The sequence below is a fragment of the Physcomitrium patens genome, chromosome 25 (assembly GCF_059467195.1).
Source record: "Physcomitrium patens ecotype Gransden chromosome 25, ASM5946719v1, whole genome shotgun sequence".
In the NCBI taxonomy this organism is placed as follows: Eukaryota; Viridiplantae; Streptophyta; class Bryopsida; order Funariales; family Funariaceae; genus Physcomitrium; species Physcomitrium patens.
In genome coordinates, this window is record NC_143434.1 from 1368092 (window position 1) to 1388917 (window position 20826).

At 36.1% G+C, this 20826-nt stretch overlaps 1 protein-coding gene and 1 long non-coding RNA gene across 2 annotated transcripts; one reads left to right on the forward strand and one right to left on the reverse strand.

Annotated features, from left to right (window-relative positions):
• Positions 1–4547: 4547 nt before the first annotated feature.
• LOC112278398 (receptor-like serine/threonine-protein kinase ALE2) lies at positions 4548–10056 on the forward strand. The gene is made up of 5 exons (XM_024511822.3): positions 4548–7814; positions 7974–8450; positions 8654–9035; positions 9280–9493; positions 9658–10056. The coding sequence occupies exons 1-4, from the start codon at positions 6745–6747 to the stop codon at positions 9379–9381; spliced, it is 2031 nt and encodes a 676-aa protein (XP_024367590.1). The 5' UTR covers positions 4548–6744; the 3' UTR covers positions 9382–9493; positions 9658–10056.
• Positions 10057–11284: 1228 nt separating this feature from the next.
• On the reverse strand, positions 11285–16930 carry LOC149986253 (uncharacterized). Its single transcript, XR_016500825.1, has 2 exons — positions 12671–16930; positions 11285–12217 (listed from the first exon to the last, which is right to left on the reverse strand). It is a non-coding gene; the product is annotated as an uncharacterized LOC149986253 (long non-coding RNA).
• Between the last annotated feature and the right edge of the window lie 3896 nt (positions 16931–20826).

Below are 20826 nucleotides of genomic sequence, written 5' to 3' on the forward strand. Positions count from 1 at the left end.
TACTGGACATCTGGCTATAGAAAGTAGAATGGAAATTACAACAATAAAATCTTAATTCTAATAGAATATTAAATAAACTCTAATTAATCCTCAATAATGTTAAATAAGCTTTAATCAAATTCAAAAGAAACCTTAAAAAAATTACAAAAGAAACAATAAGAAATCATAACAAAGTTGAAAAAAATCCATAATAAATCTTAAAAGAATCTTTACGAAGCTTTAAAAATATTAGAATAATCAAAAATATATCTTAAATAAATTTCAACGAAGTTCTAATTTAATCCTAGTTAAAATCCTAATAGACTTCAATCAAACCATAGACAAATCCTAAAGTCTAAATCAAATCCTAAATCAAGCTCTAGATAAATCTCAAATCCTAAATCAAATCGTAAATATAACTTTAGATAAATCCTAAATCCTAAACCAAACCATAAATCCTACTCTATACAAACTCTAAATTCTAAACCAAATCCTAAATCAAATCCTAAATTCTAAATCAAATTCTAAATCAAATCTTGAATTAAATCCTATACAAATCCTAAATCCTAAATCAAACCTTAGATCAAATCTTAAATTTTAAATCAAATCCTAAACCAAATCTTAATTCTACTTAATCTAATTGTAGCATAGTTTAGAACCTCAATATCTATCAATTAAACAGTTGATCTTTCTTAAAAATTTACACACCTTTCAACAACAAAGTTGGCAACAAGCATACAAATTTTGAAGATAATTCTACTTACCAAATAGAAAAAAAGTCCTAAATCTGCTCAAGTGTTGGCCTTCCTACTCCAATGTGAATGTTGAACTTCCAATGCTAATATCTTCTTATCAAACTATTTAATTGTTCTCAAATTTTACATGTGTGTAAAAAATCAAGTCTATTATCTTTAATTAAAAATTTTACTTCAATCCAACTAGTAGATTGTTGAAGATCTTAAAACCCTAAGTGCCTCTTAAAGTCTAATTATCGAGACTTCAATCTACTTAAAATTTAATAGTCTACAATTCAATCATTCAATCAAGCTCAAACTTACAAAACTTCAAACAATTATTTTTATGAGACATCAAAATTTGAACTATAGATCTACTACCAAACTCGCCAAATTCTCCAAAATGGAATACTTTTTTTTTTATATATATAAATTTAAGAGTTATTCAAAACAACTATGAGTTTGCAAAGCTCTTGCAAAGTCATTACATACTTAATTCCTTCACAATCAATGTCCAAAGAAATCCTATCAAGTCTACTTCCAAATCCCACTCTTTAATCTACAAAAGAACCCCTAAATTGTTGTCTATGTCCAATTTTGTGCCTCAAGGTCTGATTTCGACCCAGGTTGATAATTGGTCCTTTGTAGATATTAAATTTTGTTCTTTTGAAATAATTTTTATTTAAATCAACTCCTAATTTCTTTCTATATATATATTCATATTCTTTATTTTTTTAATCTATCTTATTTTATCTTATTTATAGCCTTACAAAGTAAATAGAAGCCTACTTTGTTAAAAGATAGCATTTAAACCTTTAGTTCTACTTTCCTTTGGACTATTTTTTATTTTCTAAGATAATTTGCTATAATATTTGAAGTAAAATCTTCTATAATATAATAGATTCTTTATTCCTTTCATTTATTAGTCATGTTACATCATGACATTGCCATCAATTCTAAATAATCATAAATATACCTTCTATTCCAAACTTTCACTTCAAGTTCACCACTTATGTCATATTACGTATTGTCTTGTTTGAAAATGCACTAGACATGTGGCTGGAGAAGGTAGGATTGTGTTTTACAAGTATTCAAAAATCTTAATAAGTTTCACTCTTATAAGAAGAATGTAATTTGAATTTTAATTTCAAAGTCCTTAAATCTAATATATATAGTGTTCAAAAACACTCTTTTCAGTAATCTCAACCATACATAAATTTCAATTGCGTAGATACTTTCATAATTAGGTAATTTTGAATTTTTATTGCAAAACTTAATCCTAATCAACAAGCTTTAGTAAGATGTAGCTCCTAATTTAATCGTCTACTTAGAGGAAAATTTTTCACACAAATGCCACTAAAAATCTTTTATGTGCTCAAGAAGAATTCACTCCAATCCAACTTACAAATCACAAAAAAATGCCTAAAATCCACATTGATATTACTTGGCAGCCAACTTGAAAGTTGATATAAATGTTCAAGCAATGATTTCTCCTTCTCTAAGTGTTAATTTCAATTCAAAATTGGTGTATAGCTTGAACTTCAAGCTCTTTAATATCATGCCAAATTTTATCTTGATCCAATTAATAGATCTTTGGACATCATAGAAACTCTATCAAACTCTAAATTGCCAACTTTCGATACCTTCTTGTACCAAAATCTAGATATCTCTTAATTACACATTTATATTTTTAAAAAAAATTACACGTATTTAGTACATCTAATTAACCAAGCACTACCAGATTTTGAATTATAGATGTGAAACCAATTTCACAAACTAATCAAAAGTGTTAGTTCTAATTGTATTGATTAAATTCCAAATTATCAATATAAACCTTAATTTTGAATAATAACTACCAAATCCAAACAAATCCTACAAAAACAAGTCTTATGTCATTAGAACAAGCTCTAAGCTAGCTTTCAAATCCTAATCTCCAATCTTTGAATAAAACCCTATTTTGTCCTAAGATGTCGTTTTAGTGGCTAGAGGTCTGATTTTGACCTTGTTTTACAAATGGTCGATCCTCAAATATTAATTTAACCTATCTTAGGGATTTTTTAGGCCAACCCTATCTTCAACTTAATCTTAGTATCAACTATGTTAATTATTTACCTCTTTTAACTTAATTTTACTAATTTATGGTCTTTTCAAGGCAATAAAAGAGTCTCTATAGCCTAGAAGATAAAATTACTAACCAACCTTTAACCTATCAACTATTAAGATAAGAAAATAAATTAAGAAGCTTTTATAAAAGCCATGTTTAAATATCTTGAATTATAGTGATGCATGAAATTTACACTCTAAGAATGTTGACAAATTCGTGAAGATCTGTAATAGTTGCAAATCTATTCTCACTTCCACCAAAAGTAGCATCTATGATTTTTACCTCTATTTCAAACTACTTAATAGATCTACAAGTCAAATTAGATGAAGGTAATCTGTAACTTTTAATATTGAAAGAAAATTTCTACAAAGAGAGGTAATTTGATTTTTTTAAGGAAAAAAATGATGTTAGAAAATAAAAAATGATTTATTTAAAAGTGGATAATCTGCAACCTTCAAAATACAACAATAAAAGTGGAATAATCTACTCAATTCTAAATTAAGATAAGAATAATAAATTAGCACTCTTGTTAAACTATCAAGGAGATGAATCTCAAAGAATTAAAATATCAATATATTCTCAAGTCACTTGAAAAGCCTATAAAATCACTCAAAGATGATATAGTATTAAATTAGAATGGCTATTTGCAAAGATAAGAAGACTAAAAAGTCTTGAAATAAGACTAAAGACTAAAAAAGGGTTGATAAGAATAAAAAAGGCTTCACTCTTATCTCCATATATACTCTTAACTAAGAACTATGTAGTAATATCCTACAGGACCTCCAAAATTTGTTTACTTTGCAAAGCATGTATCTTAACTTATAAGGTAAGTTTTTTATATGTGTGCCACATAGTTACCTTGTTTTGCAAGCTATCAAGACGTGGTTAACTTGTTGAATAAGTTTCTAACCTATTAATCAACTACAAATACATGTAAAGTCAAAGGAGCATTTAAAAAGCTTTTAAGAAGCTTATCTGAAAAATATTATGAAATAAATCTATTTTTACTTACTTTTATTTAATCATATAGGTATATATTAGAATAAAAATGTATGTCTATGATATCAACTCAACCTCTGCAAAAACAATTACTAAGCTTTTGCTACTCTTTGTGTTTCATAAGCATATGGAGCGACCTAGATCAACTATGTTCAATGACCAAATCAAGGGCAAGGACGATGCATGGTGTGTAGGAAGGTGATGGAATAGAATAAGGCAAAGGGCAAGGATTAGGGGGAGAGGAGGTGTGAAGAAAATGGTAGAGGAGACAATGTGGAAGGATTGGCAATGGAGAAGGTATCACAATGCATGCAAAAGCTAAGAATGTTGGAACGAACATTGAGTTATGGTGTTGAAGTGAGGAAAGTAAGACGAATATTATTGTTCAAATTTTTCTTTAGCAATGTTGGATAGCAATTTCTCATTGAAGATCTTGCCAGAATACTGGATCATAGCAGGAAGATGAGGGATTAAAAACATAGATAGAGGCTGGGAACATAGGAATGAGGAGAATAGGAACAAGGGTGCAATGATTCTTCATCCAAAGTGGATTGATTTAGTAAAAATTTGGACTGCTTTAACATTTCCGTATATATATGTATATATATATATATGCGTGCACATATATGCCCTTGGTTTTACTGAAATAATTTATATTAAAATTTGAATTTTTTTCTATGCATTTTAAAGAACAAAAAAATTCTACAATCATCCTAAACACACATAGAATATACCCTACAGATGAACATATTTTAGGTTAATAATACGTCAATACCAGCTGTATCATGAGGAACGAATCATTCTCTCGTTCCGATTTTCGCAGTTGAAAACCCTGATCACCTTTTCCACCCGCCATACGAAGCTTATCAGTATTTTCAAAACCCGCCTCGGGGGTCGCGGCCACGGAATCCACGATGGTGGGAAGCACACGGATAAGGGGGAGACAGACTCGTATTTTTAGCGCGTGCTGACGAGGCAGACAGGCTGGCATCTCGCATATTCCTCGAAGGTTGACCCCCAGATCTTTGGAGGGGGTCGGGGCACTGGGTCCGGGGGGGGGGGGGGCAGGATGGGACGGGTTGGGGACGGGCCGTACGTGGGCTTATCCCCACGGCATCCAATGCTTTGCACCTTCTCCAAGGCATCGTGGTACCACAGCACCATTGCACTGTTTCGGAGAGAAGACAGCAAGTGTGCTGGAGTTGTTCCATTCTACTATTTCAATCTTTTCTTCCTCCCCTCATGCTCCTTTTAATTTCCATAACAACGAAGGAGAAAAATCCTCAAAAGTGCGTCGTGAGTTTCTGAGACTATCTTGCGTCACGTTGGCATTGTTCAGCAACTCACACAAATTGTCAGAAAAAAGCGTGGAATTGCTTTGAAAGAGGAGGAGGGTTGATTATTTTTCTCTCGCGCAAGTTTGATGCCTAAGCCACCTGTGTGAACACGTCAACATATTCAGAAACCGCAGATGGATTTGGCAAATGACAAACGGCTTGACTGAATCAATAAAGGGGAAAACTCGGTCGCACAAAATTCAGCCTGCGGTAGGCTCCTTCTCTTGGTCGGCAGTAACCTGGAAGCTTGACCCTGACCACCTAGAATTTTCCTCTGTTTTCTCACTGTGAACGCAGGGATTTCGCGAAAAAGAGGAAAGAGATAATAAACCGGGCGCAACATCCAAGACGGGGGAGGAGTAGGGGGATCGAAAGAGGGCACTCGGTACCCATCGACTCCGTGACTGTGTCTTGTCGGATCCGTCATGACATGCAAACTTAGCCTCGTTCATCTAGACAAACTCCTCCATTTGTCGGTTCTCTCTGGTTTTTCATCCTCAGATGATGTCGGCAACGGCGCAATCATTCTACGCGTTGAGGAGAAGTGATGAACCGATTCGTGGATGGGAGGGGATCTCGGACTAGAGTTGTGTGAGTAAGGTTGTCTGTAGAAGGACCCAGAGAAGCCGCGGTGATTTTTGTCTTGTGGGTGTCATGCAGTTTCGTTGCACATGCTCCTTTTCGCCGTGTAGTATGCAAAGTGGGAATTGAGTAGTGGTGATCATGTTCTTTGAGGTTGAGGGTTTTGTTGAAGGTAATGGAGGAAGAGGAGGAGACTCTAGTAGACATTTCGATTGCACAATTGTTATCAAAATTGATGTTCCCCGCAGGAATACTCGGAAGCCACAGGTAAATTGCCGTTTCTGCTCGGCGGTTGACGGCTGCCATTTTGAGGTGTTAGCTTTGACCTGTTCCCCCGGATTCTGTGTCAGTTTTCTGCTGGTGTAACTAATCAGTCGTGCATTGCTGCGTGTGCTAAGGCCGGCATCTTGGGGTTCCTTTGTCCCGGTCGCGCGTCTTTAGGAAGCGCTGTAGAACTTTAGGTAGCTTCCGCGTGATTTTTTAAATGCTGCTTTTAGGGTGAAGTCTCGTACCCTGGCGAGCTGCAAGGATATCGGGAGATTCGAGTCAAGCAACCTGAGGGTTTTCGAAGGGTTGGTTTTTGAGGTTGTTCACGCCAAATTGAATTGGTTGTGTTTGGAGGATGAGGTTGACGTTCAACTGATTATGACGGATCAGACCACGTGGTAGTGTTCAGGGTGGGTTGGGGTTCTTGTGAGATCGTGAGACTCGGGCTTTGAAATCGAGCACAAGCTGCTCGCAATTCTTGACCCATTTTTTTTTAATCCAAACAGCAAGTCAAGTCACGCGTTCTTATCACAGGCCAATGGGTTCATGGTGGGCAATAAAGTTTTAGAAATGAAGTGGTGGAGGCGGAACAAACATTAGGTTGCACATCTAAAGGGAGGATATCAATGTACTTTTGGATGCTTATTGTCTAGTTTCTTGTGGAAACCTTTCCGCGAGGTAGAAGGCGGTAACTCTTGCACTTGGAATTAAACCACGGGAAATTTAGGGAGAGGGCTGGAGTATGGGGAGATCAGATTGCGGTGCCGGAAGTAGGCTGCCGCCTTTGGAAGGGATGGTGGCGGGGTTATCACCGGTGACGAAGTTGATGGCCGTGTCGAAGTGGGTGAGATGGAGATGGTTGGGACTGAACGCGTGCATGTTTGGCAGCGCCATGGCAATGTCGCGCGTGAGTGGAGAGTTCCAAATTTTTGATCCTATGGGGGTGATCGCTCAGGTTAGCAATCCGGTTTATACAGGAGGCTTGGAGCTTGTCTTGGCGAATGGCGTGTTTGACCAGTACAGTTGCATGGGTGTCGACACCTTGGGTACTATTTTCTCTTTATGCGTGATGTTCATCTTCGGTGTAGGCACTGGGTTGTGGTGGAAAGATGCGCAGAAAAGTTTAATGGAGCCATCTTTTTCACCATCCGTGTCTGGTCCGCGGGTCAAGAAGAATTTCAGGATTAATTCAACCGTGGGCTCCTTGAGTCAATACAGACTGAAGGAGATTACCACCATGACGAACTGCTTTGGGTTGGAGATCGGAAGAGGTGGCCAGGGGATCGTGTACCTTGCCACCCTACCAGAGGGACGCGGCAAAGCGGCAGTGAAGAGGCTTCAGAAGAAAACTGGGAACATTCCGGTTAACGGCAAGCTAGTGAACAATTCCAACAAGGAGGTTATTGAGAGGGAGTTTTGGGCGGAGCTTAAAACAATCTCTCGGCTTCACCATCGCAACCTTGTGGCGCTTCTGGGGTTTTGTGTTGAGGAGGACGACCTGTTTCTTGTGTACGAGTTCATGGGCAAAGGCTCCCTTAGCCAGCACCTCCATCCCAGAAACCAGGAGGATGCCGATGAAACCACGCTAGATTGGAAGGCACGAATGCGTTGTGCAGTTGAAGTGGCGCAAGGTTTGGAGTATCTTCACAGCCATGCAAATCCTTCTCTGGTTCACCGAGACATCAAATCGGGTAACATTCTTTTCGACGACGACATGAATGCGAAGATTGCAGACTTCGGACTGAGCAAACCTGTTATATCAGGAGTGGATCCCACGGTGTCGATGCGTGTGCGAGGCACTCATGGATATGTGTAAGTACACCAAGTCAATCACATTTGAAAGAATATTTTACATTTGTCAGCGTTGATATTCTTGGTTGACGGTAGATTGCGTGAATGAACAAGGAGCTGTTTCCGTTGCATGTTTCAGGTTAATGATAGAGAGATGTTTTCATGTGCCTCCTCATGCAGAGATCCTGTGTATCTTCGCGATGGTCACCCATGTGACAAGAACGATGTCTACAGCTATGGCGTGGTGCTGCTGGAGCTCATTACCGGTCGTCGTGCTATACAGCAGAAAATCACATTGGTACAATGGTGCAGTGACTTTCTAGGTACAGGTGAGCATGTGATGCGGCATCTTCTCCCTCGAATGGTCGACAAGCGAATGAGAAACTTAGACATTTCCTACGATCAGCTCTTTGAAGTTGTCAAGATTGCCCGACATTGCATTCAGGAGAGACAGCAGGATAGGCCGACCATGAAGGATGTGGTTGCTGCATTGTACAATGCCAAATGCAAGGACTCTAGTCCGACTCATTGTGCCGAGTTGCCATCCTTGTATGTACCGCAGCAGATGCCTGTAAATTGTCACGGCAGAAATGGTGTCTCCAGCTTCGATGGCAGCTCGTTGGACAATCTTCAAACTTCCAACTCGCACCACTTTTGGTACACTTTCTTCCTTACTTAAGTCTAGAATTCACACATCAGCACTTGTTCGCGTTTGTATTCACCTTAATTTTTACAAGCATATTGTGTCATGGACATGTGCGAGCCGTCATGCATGGTTTTCCGCAATCTGCAAAATAGTAACAGCTTTACATGTAATTGTTTATAACCTAAAACTAGAACTGAATCTAAAAATTGTGCAGTTCACCTTCTTACGACATCAAGGAGAACAGTATCCGCGTCAAATGCACTATTGCAAAAATTGATATTATACTGAGGTGCAAGATATGGCCAACATCGAAGAACTTTGGAATGAACAAAGTGGAAGCTTCAATGAATGGCGCAGTTCTCTGGAAGAAAGGCCTCTGGTTTTATAACGCAAAAAGCCATCGTGAATTTCAATGTGGTGATAATATTAAAGTGATCGCCGAATGGCATGTCACACTTCGAACAAATTATGAAGGTTTGCCTGGTGATGATCCCCGAAGAAGTCAAGGTCCTTTCTGCGTCGAATATCTAGCACTAAAGGATAAGAACGGACAGCCCCTGGTTGAATACCGCGGTGACAAGGATCCACTTCCCCCAGTAAGTTCCTTAACTTTTGCTGATTTTGTACTCGTGGAATACACGTCCGGTTTCTGTCATCTTCACTTCAGGCTTCTCCCAGATTTATCATGAGGATGCGCCCCAGAGTGTCTTAAACTTTCCACGTGTCATTGGGGTTGGTTCTAGTTCCACGGAGCATGTAACAGTGGATTAATCAGTTGCGAGTGTTGGTTTTCCATGTTTGATTGTAACATGTTCGTGAACTGTTGTTTGTGTCAAGCAGCAGATGGACAGAAATCCACGAGGAGAAAGTAGCGGGTCTAGATCCTCATCTGGATCTGGTTCAGAGCGTCGGAGGATCAATCGTCCGCGAATCTCCAGCTGACTTCGCACTGTTTTCTGGATTTACCTTGAATTCAGCCGATTTCCCGAGTCTGTGAAGCCTAGGTTTGCGCGCCTGTGCTTTCGAGAGCAACACCAGCACTTCAGACCTCAAAGTAAGAGTTCATGAATGCTTCTAATTCTGTTTTCACATGCATTGGTTTTTCTTCAAGTGCACCAAAGGAAGGTCCAACATGATGGACCCCTTTCGTACTAAGAAACAGATCACTCGCCTATCTTGCTCAACTTCTCAATACATGAACTGTTTCTGTGTCATCAGGTCAGGGTGTTCCCGTTCTGAAGGGACCAGCGAATCAAGAGGGTACTCTGATGTAAGGACACTGCTGTAGAAGTTGCTTCCGTGGCCTGTTGACTGCAGACCTCGTAGTGCGGTATAGTGCTGATTTTGAAATAGAGTTTGTACGTACATGTTTCGATACACTTTCACGTGTACATTGAGTGGAGATACTAGCCAAGCATCGGGCCTGTCAATAAGCCGGCTGATGATGTGAAGTGTAACGTTGTGGTGGTGAATCACTGCAAAGAAGTGCAGTGACCTTGAAAGCATATGCTAAATGGGTGGAGTGGTTTGTACTGTGCGCTGATGATACCCGACAATTAGTCATCATAATGTTCGTGCTCAAAAAAAGCGACTTATTGCAATAAAAAAAATTAATTACATGTTCTACTAAAAATTATAAGAAATTGACTTAATCTACTCTAGAAAAAAATAAAAATAAACCGATGCCATGTTTAAAAATAAGATACAAAATTTCTAAGGTATTTTGGTAAAATTAGATTATATAAAGTCTTTATATACAAAGCCAGATATTAAACTTTCTAAATCTATTGCCTATCTAAGATGATTTATATAACATCTTTAATATACCTTTCTATACATTAGGATCTATTTTTTTTTTATTCACCTTAGTTTTAAGGGAATGTTAAAGCAACCTATCATTTTATTAAATCAACCCATCCTATCTTAACCATCATTAAAAAAAATCATGGTTTTCAGCTCCTCCTTGTTTCCAACTCTAGCTCCCTTCGTTCCTCATTCCCGAAGTTCTCCGCTCTTGCCATTCCCATCTTCCATCCTAATCTCTCATTTCCACCCAGAGGTTTCACTGTTGTATCGCACAACTAGAGGGTTGATACAAACTTGTATATCTTACAAACTTATATATCTTACCACAAGGAATGATGTCAATTGCATTTAGTTTGAATTGAGTGTTCAAAGCCAAAAATATCTATTTAAATCCAAAATAGTTTTAGAAGCACTTGCATATTGAACATGGTTTCTTACATTTTCTTCTCAATTACAGAAAATTATTGTGTACAAAACCAAATAAGCTTTGTTTTGTGAAGTTGGAGACGCATGTTTATTGGCCACGGAATTCTTATCGAGCAAGGCTGGATCTTTATACTTAAGTTTTGAATTAAGCACATTGCAGACTCATGTCGTGTAGCCTAATGCAGTGGCTTGGCTACAGTCATGGTATTCCAGTATTGAAACAATGGTAGATAAGGAGGTTGCACTACTGCGATTTGTTAGGGGGATGAGTGCACACAGTCACAACATCAAATTGGATTTCTAGTATGGGTTGTTAATGTGCTGCCACGAATAATCGCATGAAATTGTTGGCGTTGATGTGGGATCTTGGCCTTGGCGGGTGTTGAACCGCACCTCATTCATTACAAGATGAGAAGCCTCGAATCTTGCAGTTGCATTGGCAAGCAACTTCATATTTGCAGGTCCTTTAAACGGTGCCACCTCAGATTGTAGCCCACCACTAACCAGTTACTTCATCTACCACCTCACAAGAAGGCATGTTTCACCCTAAAGCAATATTTGAACTTTGGCTCTCCACAACTTGCTAAGTCTCATGGCAGAGATCCTTACACAATTTGAATCAATTGACTTTGATAAGTGGAGTTAGATTACCCAAGTCACCTACACGAGACATACATCTGTAAAAGATGCGGGGGAGCAGCTTCATGTCATGGGCAACGCTACAGCCATTGTAAAGCAATTACTGCTATAGCGCGATATATTTCTAGCAGTTATCTATCAATAAAGTCAAGACTGCTGTCCACCACGCTGCTTGCCTCTATGGGAGGCCGTGAAAAAGTTGGAGCTTCCTGCCAACCATCAGACATTTCCTCCTCTGTTAACATTGGAACTTTTTTTGCAGCTTCAAGGTGTGTGTGTGTCTCTCAAACGTCGAGAATTTGGTACTTGGATTCACAAAAACACTGCAGAAGGTATGACCCACAGGTTACGTTGCTTGCAGCTGGCTTCTTAGAGGGTCTTGTCTCATGCTTAATGCTGCAACGTCCACCCCCTATTGCTGCAGCTTCATTATGTTGGATGCTACTCTCGTCTACATTCATCTCTTCTGTTCATCATGACAGCTCGGAGCAACAACTTGTGAACCTGTTTCTGAGCCCGTACTGTGAGGGTATATAATACCCCTCCCGAATCATCTTTTAATTGAATAGTACGTTCCACATTGTGTCTTATCCTAGCATCCCAAATGGTATCAAAGAGTGGTCCCGAAGTATACAGCTTAGAACATATTAGCTACTAACAATAATTGTGGCCTGTCCTCCTCAGATTTAAAGATTATAAGTAGAGAGACAATAGACCCCACACCAAGGATGATGAGTCATCCAACCACACCTGCTGTGCTAGTTCCCACCGTTTGTAGCGTCTCGGTCAGTCATGCAACTAGTCTGACTTTGATACCAGGAACGTACCACCTTACATGCCTAGAAAACTATGGCATCAGAGGCTTCAAAATGCAAAATGTCTTCGAGAGAGACGGACTCTACCACTTCTGCATCACAGCACCCAACGATCCCATGTCAGAAGAAGAGAAGAGGGGTAGACAGCAGGCTCAATGCACACTTAAAAGTAGTGTAAAGGGTGGTACAACGCTGAAGCTCCTCAGGTGCTACCGAGAACCACACGATTGCTGGACCTCATTAAAATCGAGTTCCTAGTCAGACATTAGCCCCCGGAAAGTGTTCTTGATTGACAGATTCTTTAAACATCAGGAAGACTAACGGCATGGACGAATACCTTACGGACATGAAAGATGCCGTTGACCTCCTCAACAAAGTAGGGATCTTTCTCCTAGAAGAAGTTGTAACTTACTATACACTGAAGAATCTGCCCAGAGAGTTTGACGTCACAAAACACATGATCCTTAATGAAAGGAAACTGTCGTCTTACAAAGAACTGGAAGCAAGACTATTGGACAAAGAAACCTCCAGAAAGATGGACTTACAGCCAGAACAGATCGGCAAGGCGCTTCTTTCCTTCCGAAGTCACACCCGAAGGCCTCACAACAACCGAGGGCCACATTAAGGATATAGAGCACAATATTATCAAAATGGATAGAACAACTTGAAAGCCGACAACAGCAGCCGCGGCAGCTATGGCCATCGACACCCAAGCAACTCACACTTGGGAGGGCAATCCCTCAACAGTGATCGCGGCCAATACTCATAGGACCGTAGAAACCATTACCACCCACGAAGTAGCTATCAACGTTACAACAGCAGCAGTCGAATTGCTCCAAACAAGCCGCTCATTCCAGCCACCGCAAAACACCGAGAAATTTTTAAAGGGGACCTTTGCGACCTTCTTGAACGTATCAAGGATATGGAGTCTCGCCTCCAGACAGAAGAACACCAAAAGAATGGAGAGGCGGCCATATACATAACATCAAAATCAACGAAAATGAAGACGATCAGTTCGAGTACGAGAACGATTCAAAACCCAAAGAGGAAGCATCTCCCGAAGCTTGCCTGCTATAGGTAAATGTTTTAGACACAAACTCTAGACTTTATTACCTAAATTCTGGTGTCTTGCACCACATATCTGGGGACAAAACGTTAGTTTCTTTGATTAAACCATATTAAACCATGCACAGGAACCAGGGTTACCTCCATAAGAGGACAAGGACATATTGTATTTGGTATTGGGAATGTTGCTGATAAGCTTCTCAACACTGAAATACAACAAATTCAACATGTTCTTTACTCACCTAGCTTAAAGAAAAACCTCCTGTGTGTTGGATACCTCACAGACAGAAACTTTTCATTTGTATTTCAAAACCTCTAATGTTTTGAAATACAAATCCTCCAATGCAGCATCAAAGATTCCCAATGGAAAATCATTGCTATGGCAAAACAAGAGAAAAGAAATAGTCAATACTGACTCATTGGAGAAACCATTTCTGGATGCACAAAGTTCTCTCTTGTGAAGTACATACTTGCTCAATTTTGTCATTACCACTAGCCGCTCTCTAACATAATAGGATTAATATTCCAAGAGTAATACAAGCACCTAAAACTCAAGTGCACACAACTTGACCAACAATTCCTATTGTTCAATTTCTAGCATCTACATCAAAGAAAGAAGATATGGGAGTTGAAGAGATTATATGTGGTATGAGGGATCTTTAAATGAAATTAGCAAGACTTGAAGAAAAAACTTCTACAAACAATTTGAAGGCTATTTCTAAACAAAAATATGTACAAAGATGTATTTGGTGTGATGATGTTTTTCATACTAGGAAGGATTGCAATGAATTTAATGATATGGTTCAACAATGAGTTATTTTTTGGAAAGATGGAAATATGGCATTAAAAGATACAAGGAAACTTTTTTAAACCAATTTTGGCAAGAGAGATATGAAAGCATTGATTGAAGACTATTTAGTAGTACATAAAGTAGCAACATAAGAAAGTACAAGTTATGGTGCTAAGATAGATGATGACTTTGATGGAAGCATAGAAACAAGTGGATTTTAGACTTTTGCCATTTTCACAATTCAAAAAGGAAAAATACCTTAAAAAGTATTATTGAAAATTGCAACTATAATATGTAATAGAACAAGTTAGAAAGATCCTATAGAGATTCTTTTAATTCATATATATTGCTAAGAGCTAATATAAAGCCTTTATGGAAGTAAAGAGATGAATTTTTTTTGATGATACAATAAAAGGAAATTCTTGTAACAAACAAATTTTAAGAGATAAGGCTCATAAGGCGGCATCACAAGAATTGTCTACAAAAGATGTTTCAATAACATTAGAAGAAAAAATAAAGGAAACAAAAGATAAAAGTAAATCAATAGCGTATAAACTACTCTCTTATATTAAAGTGGCAATAGATTTTAAAGGGGTGTTGGAAGAACGTGTACTAAATGTTAAGGTAGAATTTATATTAAAAGAAATTTTAGGAATTGTAAAAAAGGGATTGCATGATGTTATTATTGACAATATTAAAAAGAAGAAACAATTAATGGATGAAGGTAGAATAAGTCAGGCTATTGATACAAAGATATACAAGGATGAAGAAGAGGTTGATAATTATTATAAGAAATCAATAAGTGAAAAGAATGGTTATAATAAACAAGTATATTTTGAAGATTATATTAACAAGAAAATAGAAGCTTCAAGCCATTATACTCAATAGCATTAAGCAAGGGCAACTATAAAAATATTAGTAAAGGTGGAAGATATATATAAGAATAAGTTGTTATTTTAATTGACCATGGTTTTGAAATAATTCTTATATCTAAGGATCTTTATAAAAAGCAAAGGTGGCCAATTGGTATAAAACATGGATGGATAATACGAGCAACTAATAACATATGAGGTAAATTATATGGAACTTGCCTAGATATTAAAACTTAGATTAGAGATGTTGCAATAGAACAACATTTCTTTGTTCAAGATACAATATCTTATCTAATGATTTTAAAATAATCATATATTACGACAATATAGATAGAAACAAAAGGTCTTAATAATAATTCAGCCTATGCACAGATTCATAGTGAAGATAAAAGAAAAGTGGTAAAATTTTTAACTATGCTTCGTCATCACAAACTAAATTGAGATATATTGCAGAAGAAATTGTTGCCAAGAGTTGTTGAAGAATTTAAAGATTTTGTAGAAGTACCATTATAAAGCAAGTTTATAGACATACAAAAAGAGAGGTATTCTTATAAGATATAGATACCTTTGATAGAAGTATTATTGATATTTTTTAAAATCAAAATATTATATATAAAAAAATAGAAGATTTAAAAAGAAAAGAAAAGAAAAAAAGAATATACGATATTGATAAAGAATTATATAATTTAAGAATATTAGAAGTTGATGAGAGGATTTTTGGTGTTTATGAAGAAAATGAATTATAAGATTCTTTGAGGGTAATTGCATCTATTGAATTAAATGATGATGAAAAGATTATGAAAACTTATTCAAAAGAAGTTTATTTTATACTTGAATTCTATAAAATGAATAGAAGAGACATCAAAAGAAGAAAGTTTAAAAGATCTAAAGATTATTAGACATCAATGTACAAAAGAGACTTTTGAAGAATTGAAGATTGGATGCAATAATTCTTTATTATCAGAAAAAATTGAATATTTTAAAGTAATGCTTACAAAATAAGATAAATTATTTGCCTTTGAACTTTATAAAATAGGATGTGTAGATCTTAGTATTATTGTTCCTATGGTTATTTTTATAGTACCACATGTGTCTTGGAACTTAAAGCCAATTCTTACGTTAAATGCACACTTGCTTAAATTGTTGGAATTATTGAAAGAAAAGATACAAATAAAGATTTTGGAGCCTTTTTTTGCTCCATATTCTAGTAGTTGATTTATAACATCTAAAAAAAATAAATTATTATATTTTATTTAAGATATGCAGCTAGTGAATACATTAATTATTAAAATTATAAGTTTTATATCTTTAATTTATGAATTTGTTGAAGCTTCTGTAAAAAAGGTGTTAGTCATCAGATTGACTCACTAGTTGTTTTAGGACAAAAGAATGCATGTAGAGTGCCAAAATTACAATTACTAGGTAAAGATGTACTTAGAAGATGTTAAAGAAAGAAGAATAGTATTAGTGGAGAAGAAATGGAGTCTTAGTAAGTCTTGGAGGCAATTATTTTAGTTGATTTAGTATTTTTACTTATTATTAAGGAATAGGATTAGTTACTAAAATCAATATTTATATTGATCTTATATCCATATGTATTACTTATACAAAAACTATAAATGTTAGTTAGTAGTTAAAAGAAGTATGAGAAAGAATCTCATGTTTTTTTAATTATTTATATAGAAAGTAGAATTTATAGTAGATTTAAATTGATTCCATTACTATAAAAAATCAATAATATAAGAAATTATATCCTTAAATTGCTATTAGCATTATAGAAACATTATGGAAATTTTTAGAATTTATTTAGAAATTATTTAGAATTTTTAGTAGATTCAAATTGATTTTTATTACTATAAAAGATCATAAATATAGGAAATTATATCTTTAAATGGATATTAGAATTATAAAAATATTATAGGAATTTTTAGAATTTATTTAGAATTTTCTATGAATTTTTAGGGTTATTTTCAAGACCTTGGTAAAATTGAGTTTTACCACTTGGAGAGCCATTATGAAGAAATGGAGCAAGGTTTGAAGGCCACGCAATGTTTCTAGGCTAATTGGGTGTTTCTGAACACTATGGTGAAGTCAAAAATGAAAAAATATTAATTCTACTAGTAGAAAATAGGAGGACTACCAGCTAGTATAGTCCTTGTAAGAAGGGAGGTGCACAAGTCCCATATGGGTTGTAGCACCTTGGATATAGATAGGAAGATAAGACTAAGGCCTCAAGGCCTCTTTAGGCAACTGATATACACTACATGTGAGCCTTGGTGAGGCTCGAACCCTTGATCTATAAGCAAGTTACCCTTGAGGTAGAATATTTTCACTTCATTTTTTAATTATTTACTTCCTATTTTTTAAAAATTCATAATTTACTCATAGTAATTCGGATTTATATGTTTCTTACGTCATTGGAAAGACAATAAAATTACCTGTCTCAAAATTTACTTTTTATTGGATGAAAATATAGTGAACAAACTGTGACTTAATTTTTGATTGTGTACTTACTTCATAACATTCATTTCAATTGTTTTGTGGTTGTTCATCTTTTGTTCTTGTTAATTGCTTACTTCCCTTCATACCACCAATTAAAAGAAAATCTTAATTGAGGCCATCTTATAATTGGGATTGAGGAGTGAAATTTACACTTACATTTTGGTGCGTTTGCGAGGAGATGGTCCTTCTAATGGTGTGTGTGAATGTGAAGTTTGCTTGTTGTGATTGATCTTGCTTGATTTTGTTGAGGGAGGAATTCAAGTAGCTTATTATTGGTGGTAAATGTTCTTGATCTCTTCTTTATTGGTATAAGCAAAGCATTTCTAATTCTCAATTTATATGATAGTTAAAAATTTCATTGTTAAGTTGGATGTTGATTTGCTCTCGGGTTTTCATCAATCAGTTTTTATGTGTTGCAATTTTTGAGTCAAAAATTCTTAAGGTTTTGTGTCTAGATGTAAGCTTTTCAAAAAGCTATCACATGTTCAAATTGAAGTTGATTTGAATTTGTAGTGAGTTTTAGAGTAGAAAGAGGTTCACTGCCTTGGCAGTTTCATGTATCTCATGTTTGGAAAGGCATTTCTTAGTACTTAGTGATTCTTTTATACCGGAAAATTTTGTGTAGAAGCAAATTAAAGTTGAGGTCGTAGTGGTGCAAAATTCACTGCAATTGAATCAAAACTGAAATTTTGGCGATTTTTGGAGTGGAGAGAGGTTGCTACCTTAAGCGGAATACAATTGAGATTGTCATTTGAGGAGAAGGAACATAAGAAAGAAAGAGGAAAGCATTAATATCTTGCAAACAAGTAAGTCCTTGATCCTTATCAATTATTCTTTTTTTAAAATTTTAGAAAATTGCTTGAATACAAGGAGTTGGAGCTAGGAATTGGAGGGTAGAATCTAGGAGGAAGACGTGAGAGAGGTAAGTCTCCAATCTCTCTTGTAGTTGTGGATGGGAGAAGGTAGATAGAACCTTTAATCCATTATCCTTAAACCTTAAACCCTTACCTAGAATGTTTAGTTTGAGATCGGCTTGGAAAGAAGTCACGTATTTTGGAATTTCGTTAACAAGTAACAAGTTGGCTAGAGATGCAATTAGGTGAGTTCTTCTTCAATGTGGTATGAACTGTTTGCAAAGAATTATTTTTGTAACGTAACCTTTGTTGTTAATTGTTATAGTAGGTAATTCTCTAACTATCTTATTGAAAAAAAGCAAGAAAATATGAGAGCTTGGGCTCCTTGCCGTCTCGGTACAAAATTCTTTTTCACAACTAAGATTGCTTAGGATCACTCTTACACAAAAGTAGTTTTGTATAACAATTAAAGTCAAGAATAGTCTTGTTTGAAGTGATACTTTAGCAAGCATTCCTCTTTTAGTTGTTTTTGTTTTCTTTTCCTTCCATGTTGGAAGTTACTTAAGTGGGCTGTAGGTAGAAGAGCCAAACATTTAAATTGTTGGAGAATTGGATAGATTAAAATTCACGCTAAGTTGAACGGTATGTCTATAGTCATGTAGATGCATCGTTCTACTAGATCTAAGTAACCCAATCTATAGGAAATCTTGAATTTCTTGGAAAGAAAAACAAATCAAAGCTCAAAAAAGTAGAGATTCAATCATTCATCAAGAAATCCTCACCTCCAACATTAGAAGATATTTTCATATCAAATCTAATTGAATCAAGTTTGGGCAAGGAAATAAGAGAAAAAGGATTGAATCTTAACTCTCCTAATTTAGTTCTAAGGATAAATTAAGAGAGAGAAGGGTCAACACCTCCTTCTCCTCCAATAGAACGTGAAGGAAAATCTATACCTACTCCTTTATCCATCAACCCCTTGGTTCAACCAAGAGGCTTGCCAATAGTAATTCCTAAGGATTTACAAGCAGCTCCTATATCCCACAACCTCCCTATATTTAAAGGGACTAGAGTTGATGATCCATCGGCACACATGGAGAGATTCATAGAACTTCTCACGACGTGTTTAATAACATATCCGGGTTATTATCTAGTATGGTTTTTAAATACCCTAAAGGATGGGGCTTATGAATGGTATAGAAACCACCCCCTCAAAACCTTTAAGAACTAGGACATGCTTATGAGAGCATTTTTAGAAAAGTTCAGGCCAAAAGTAAGGCAAAGTAATGCCCTCATATCCCTTACTTCTTTGAGACAAGGAAAGGGGGAAGAAATCACGGAATACATTCGATAATTTGAGCTTGTAGTAATCAAATTTGTGAGAATTCTTTTCACGGATGATATCCTCACCCATTTCTTTATTCAAGGATTTAATAGTGAGGAAATAATTCAAGAAATCCTCAAGGGAAGACCACATAATTTAGAGGAGGCCAAAAATTTAATTCAAGTAATTGAAAATATTGATAAGTAGGAAGAGCAAATGTGGAGGAAGAAAGATCATAGAAGACCCAGCTTCATCCCAATACATGCTCAAAACATAGGAAATTCCCAAGGGCATTCATATGAGACTGAGGAAATCCAATTTCAACCTTTGCACTACTATTCAACACCTTTGGAGGTTAGATTGCCTCCCAACCTTCTTGAATTGATATATCCAAAAGATAAAAATAGATAGAAGGAGGACTTTAAGAATAAAGTCCTTCAAAGCCAATGGAGGTTTCAAAATGAACTTGTCCAACAAATGAAGGGCATAGTCATTTGTTGCACCACCTTTGTGAAAAAAAACATCTGCAAGGGAATTATTGGATAGAGAATAAGGTAGTATGTAGAAATTGTAGAAAAAACCATCCTACATATGTGTGTAGGCAATTGGATAAGGTAATTTCTTTAAAATTTCCATAAAAAAATTATCAACAACAAGCCCAAGATCAATTGAAGAGGGTAAGAAATCCAAATCCGGACAATAACCTAAGACCTTCTAACTTATTTTATGATTATAATAATAATCATCAAACCCAACATCATCCTTTAGATTTAACTACACAGAGAGAATTTATTTCATTAAACGTAGATCAACCTCAATATGGCCAATAAAATTAAGGAAGAAATTCATAAGATATAAGGTATTTGAAAATACTAACTAAAGAACAAGGTTCCCAAACCCTTAGAGATCAACCATCATATTCTCACACCCATTACATCTCTCATGAAGAAGCACCTAGTAAGGATAAAGGACTTCCTAAAATGCCAGCCTTAGCAGTTATGACAAGGTCTAGGTATTCCAGTCCTCCCCTTCCTACCTCAATAGATAGTGAAGATAGTGTAGAGGACTTTCTTCACTTTTCTGATTTAAACGAAGTTACAAGAGAAGTAATGGATAATGTGAGGAAATCAAGAAAAATGTCCCATAATTTAGAACTGACCACCACTCAAAAAACTAAGATAGGAAAAGAAAAAATCTTTGTATAAGAATTTCCTCCTATAGAAGAGTGAGAAGGTCTTAAGATCCTAAAACTTGAAAGTGGTATCTCATTTCCTCTAAAACAAAATGATCAAAG

Excerpts from the sequence above, each read along its gene's own strand:
- LOC112278398 (XM_024511822.3), top strand. The coding sequence starts at position 6,745 with ATGGGGAGATCAGATTGCGGTGCCGGAAGTAGGCTGCCGCCTTTGGAA. Across the intron at positions 7,815-7,973 it reads CGAGGCACTCATGGATATGT|AGATCCTGTGTATCTTCGCG; the intron begins GTAAGTACACCA and ends CTCCTCATGCAG. Across the intron at positions 9,036-9,279 it reads ACAAGGATCCACTTCCCCCA|CAGATGGACAGAAATCCACG; the intron begins GTAAGTTCCTTA and ends TGTGTCAAGCAG.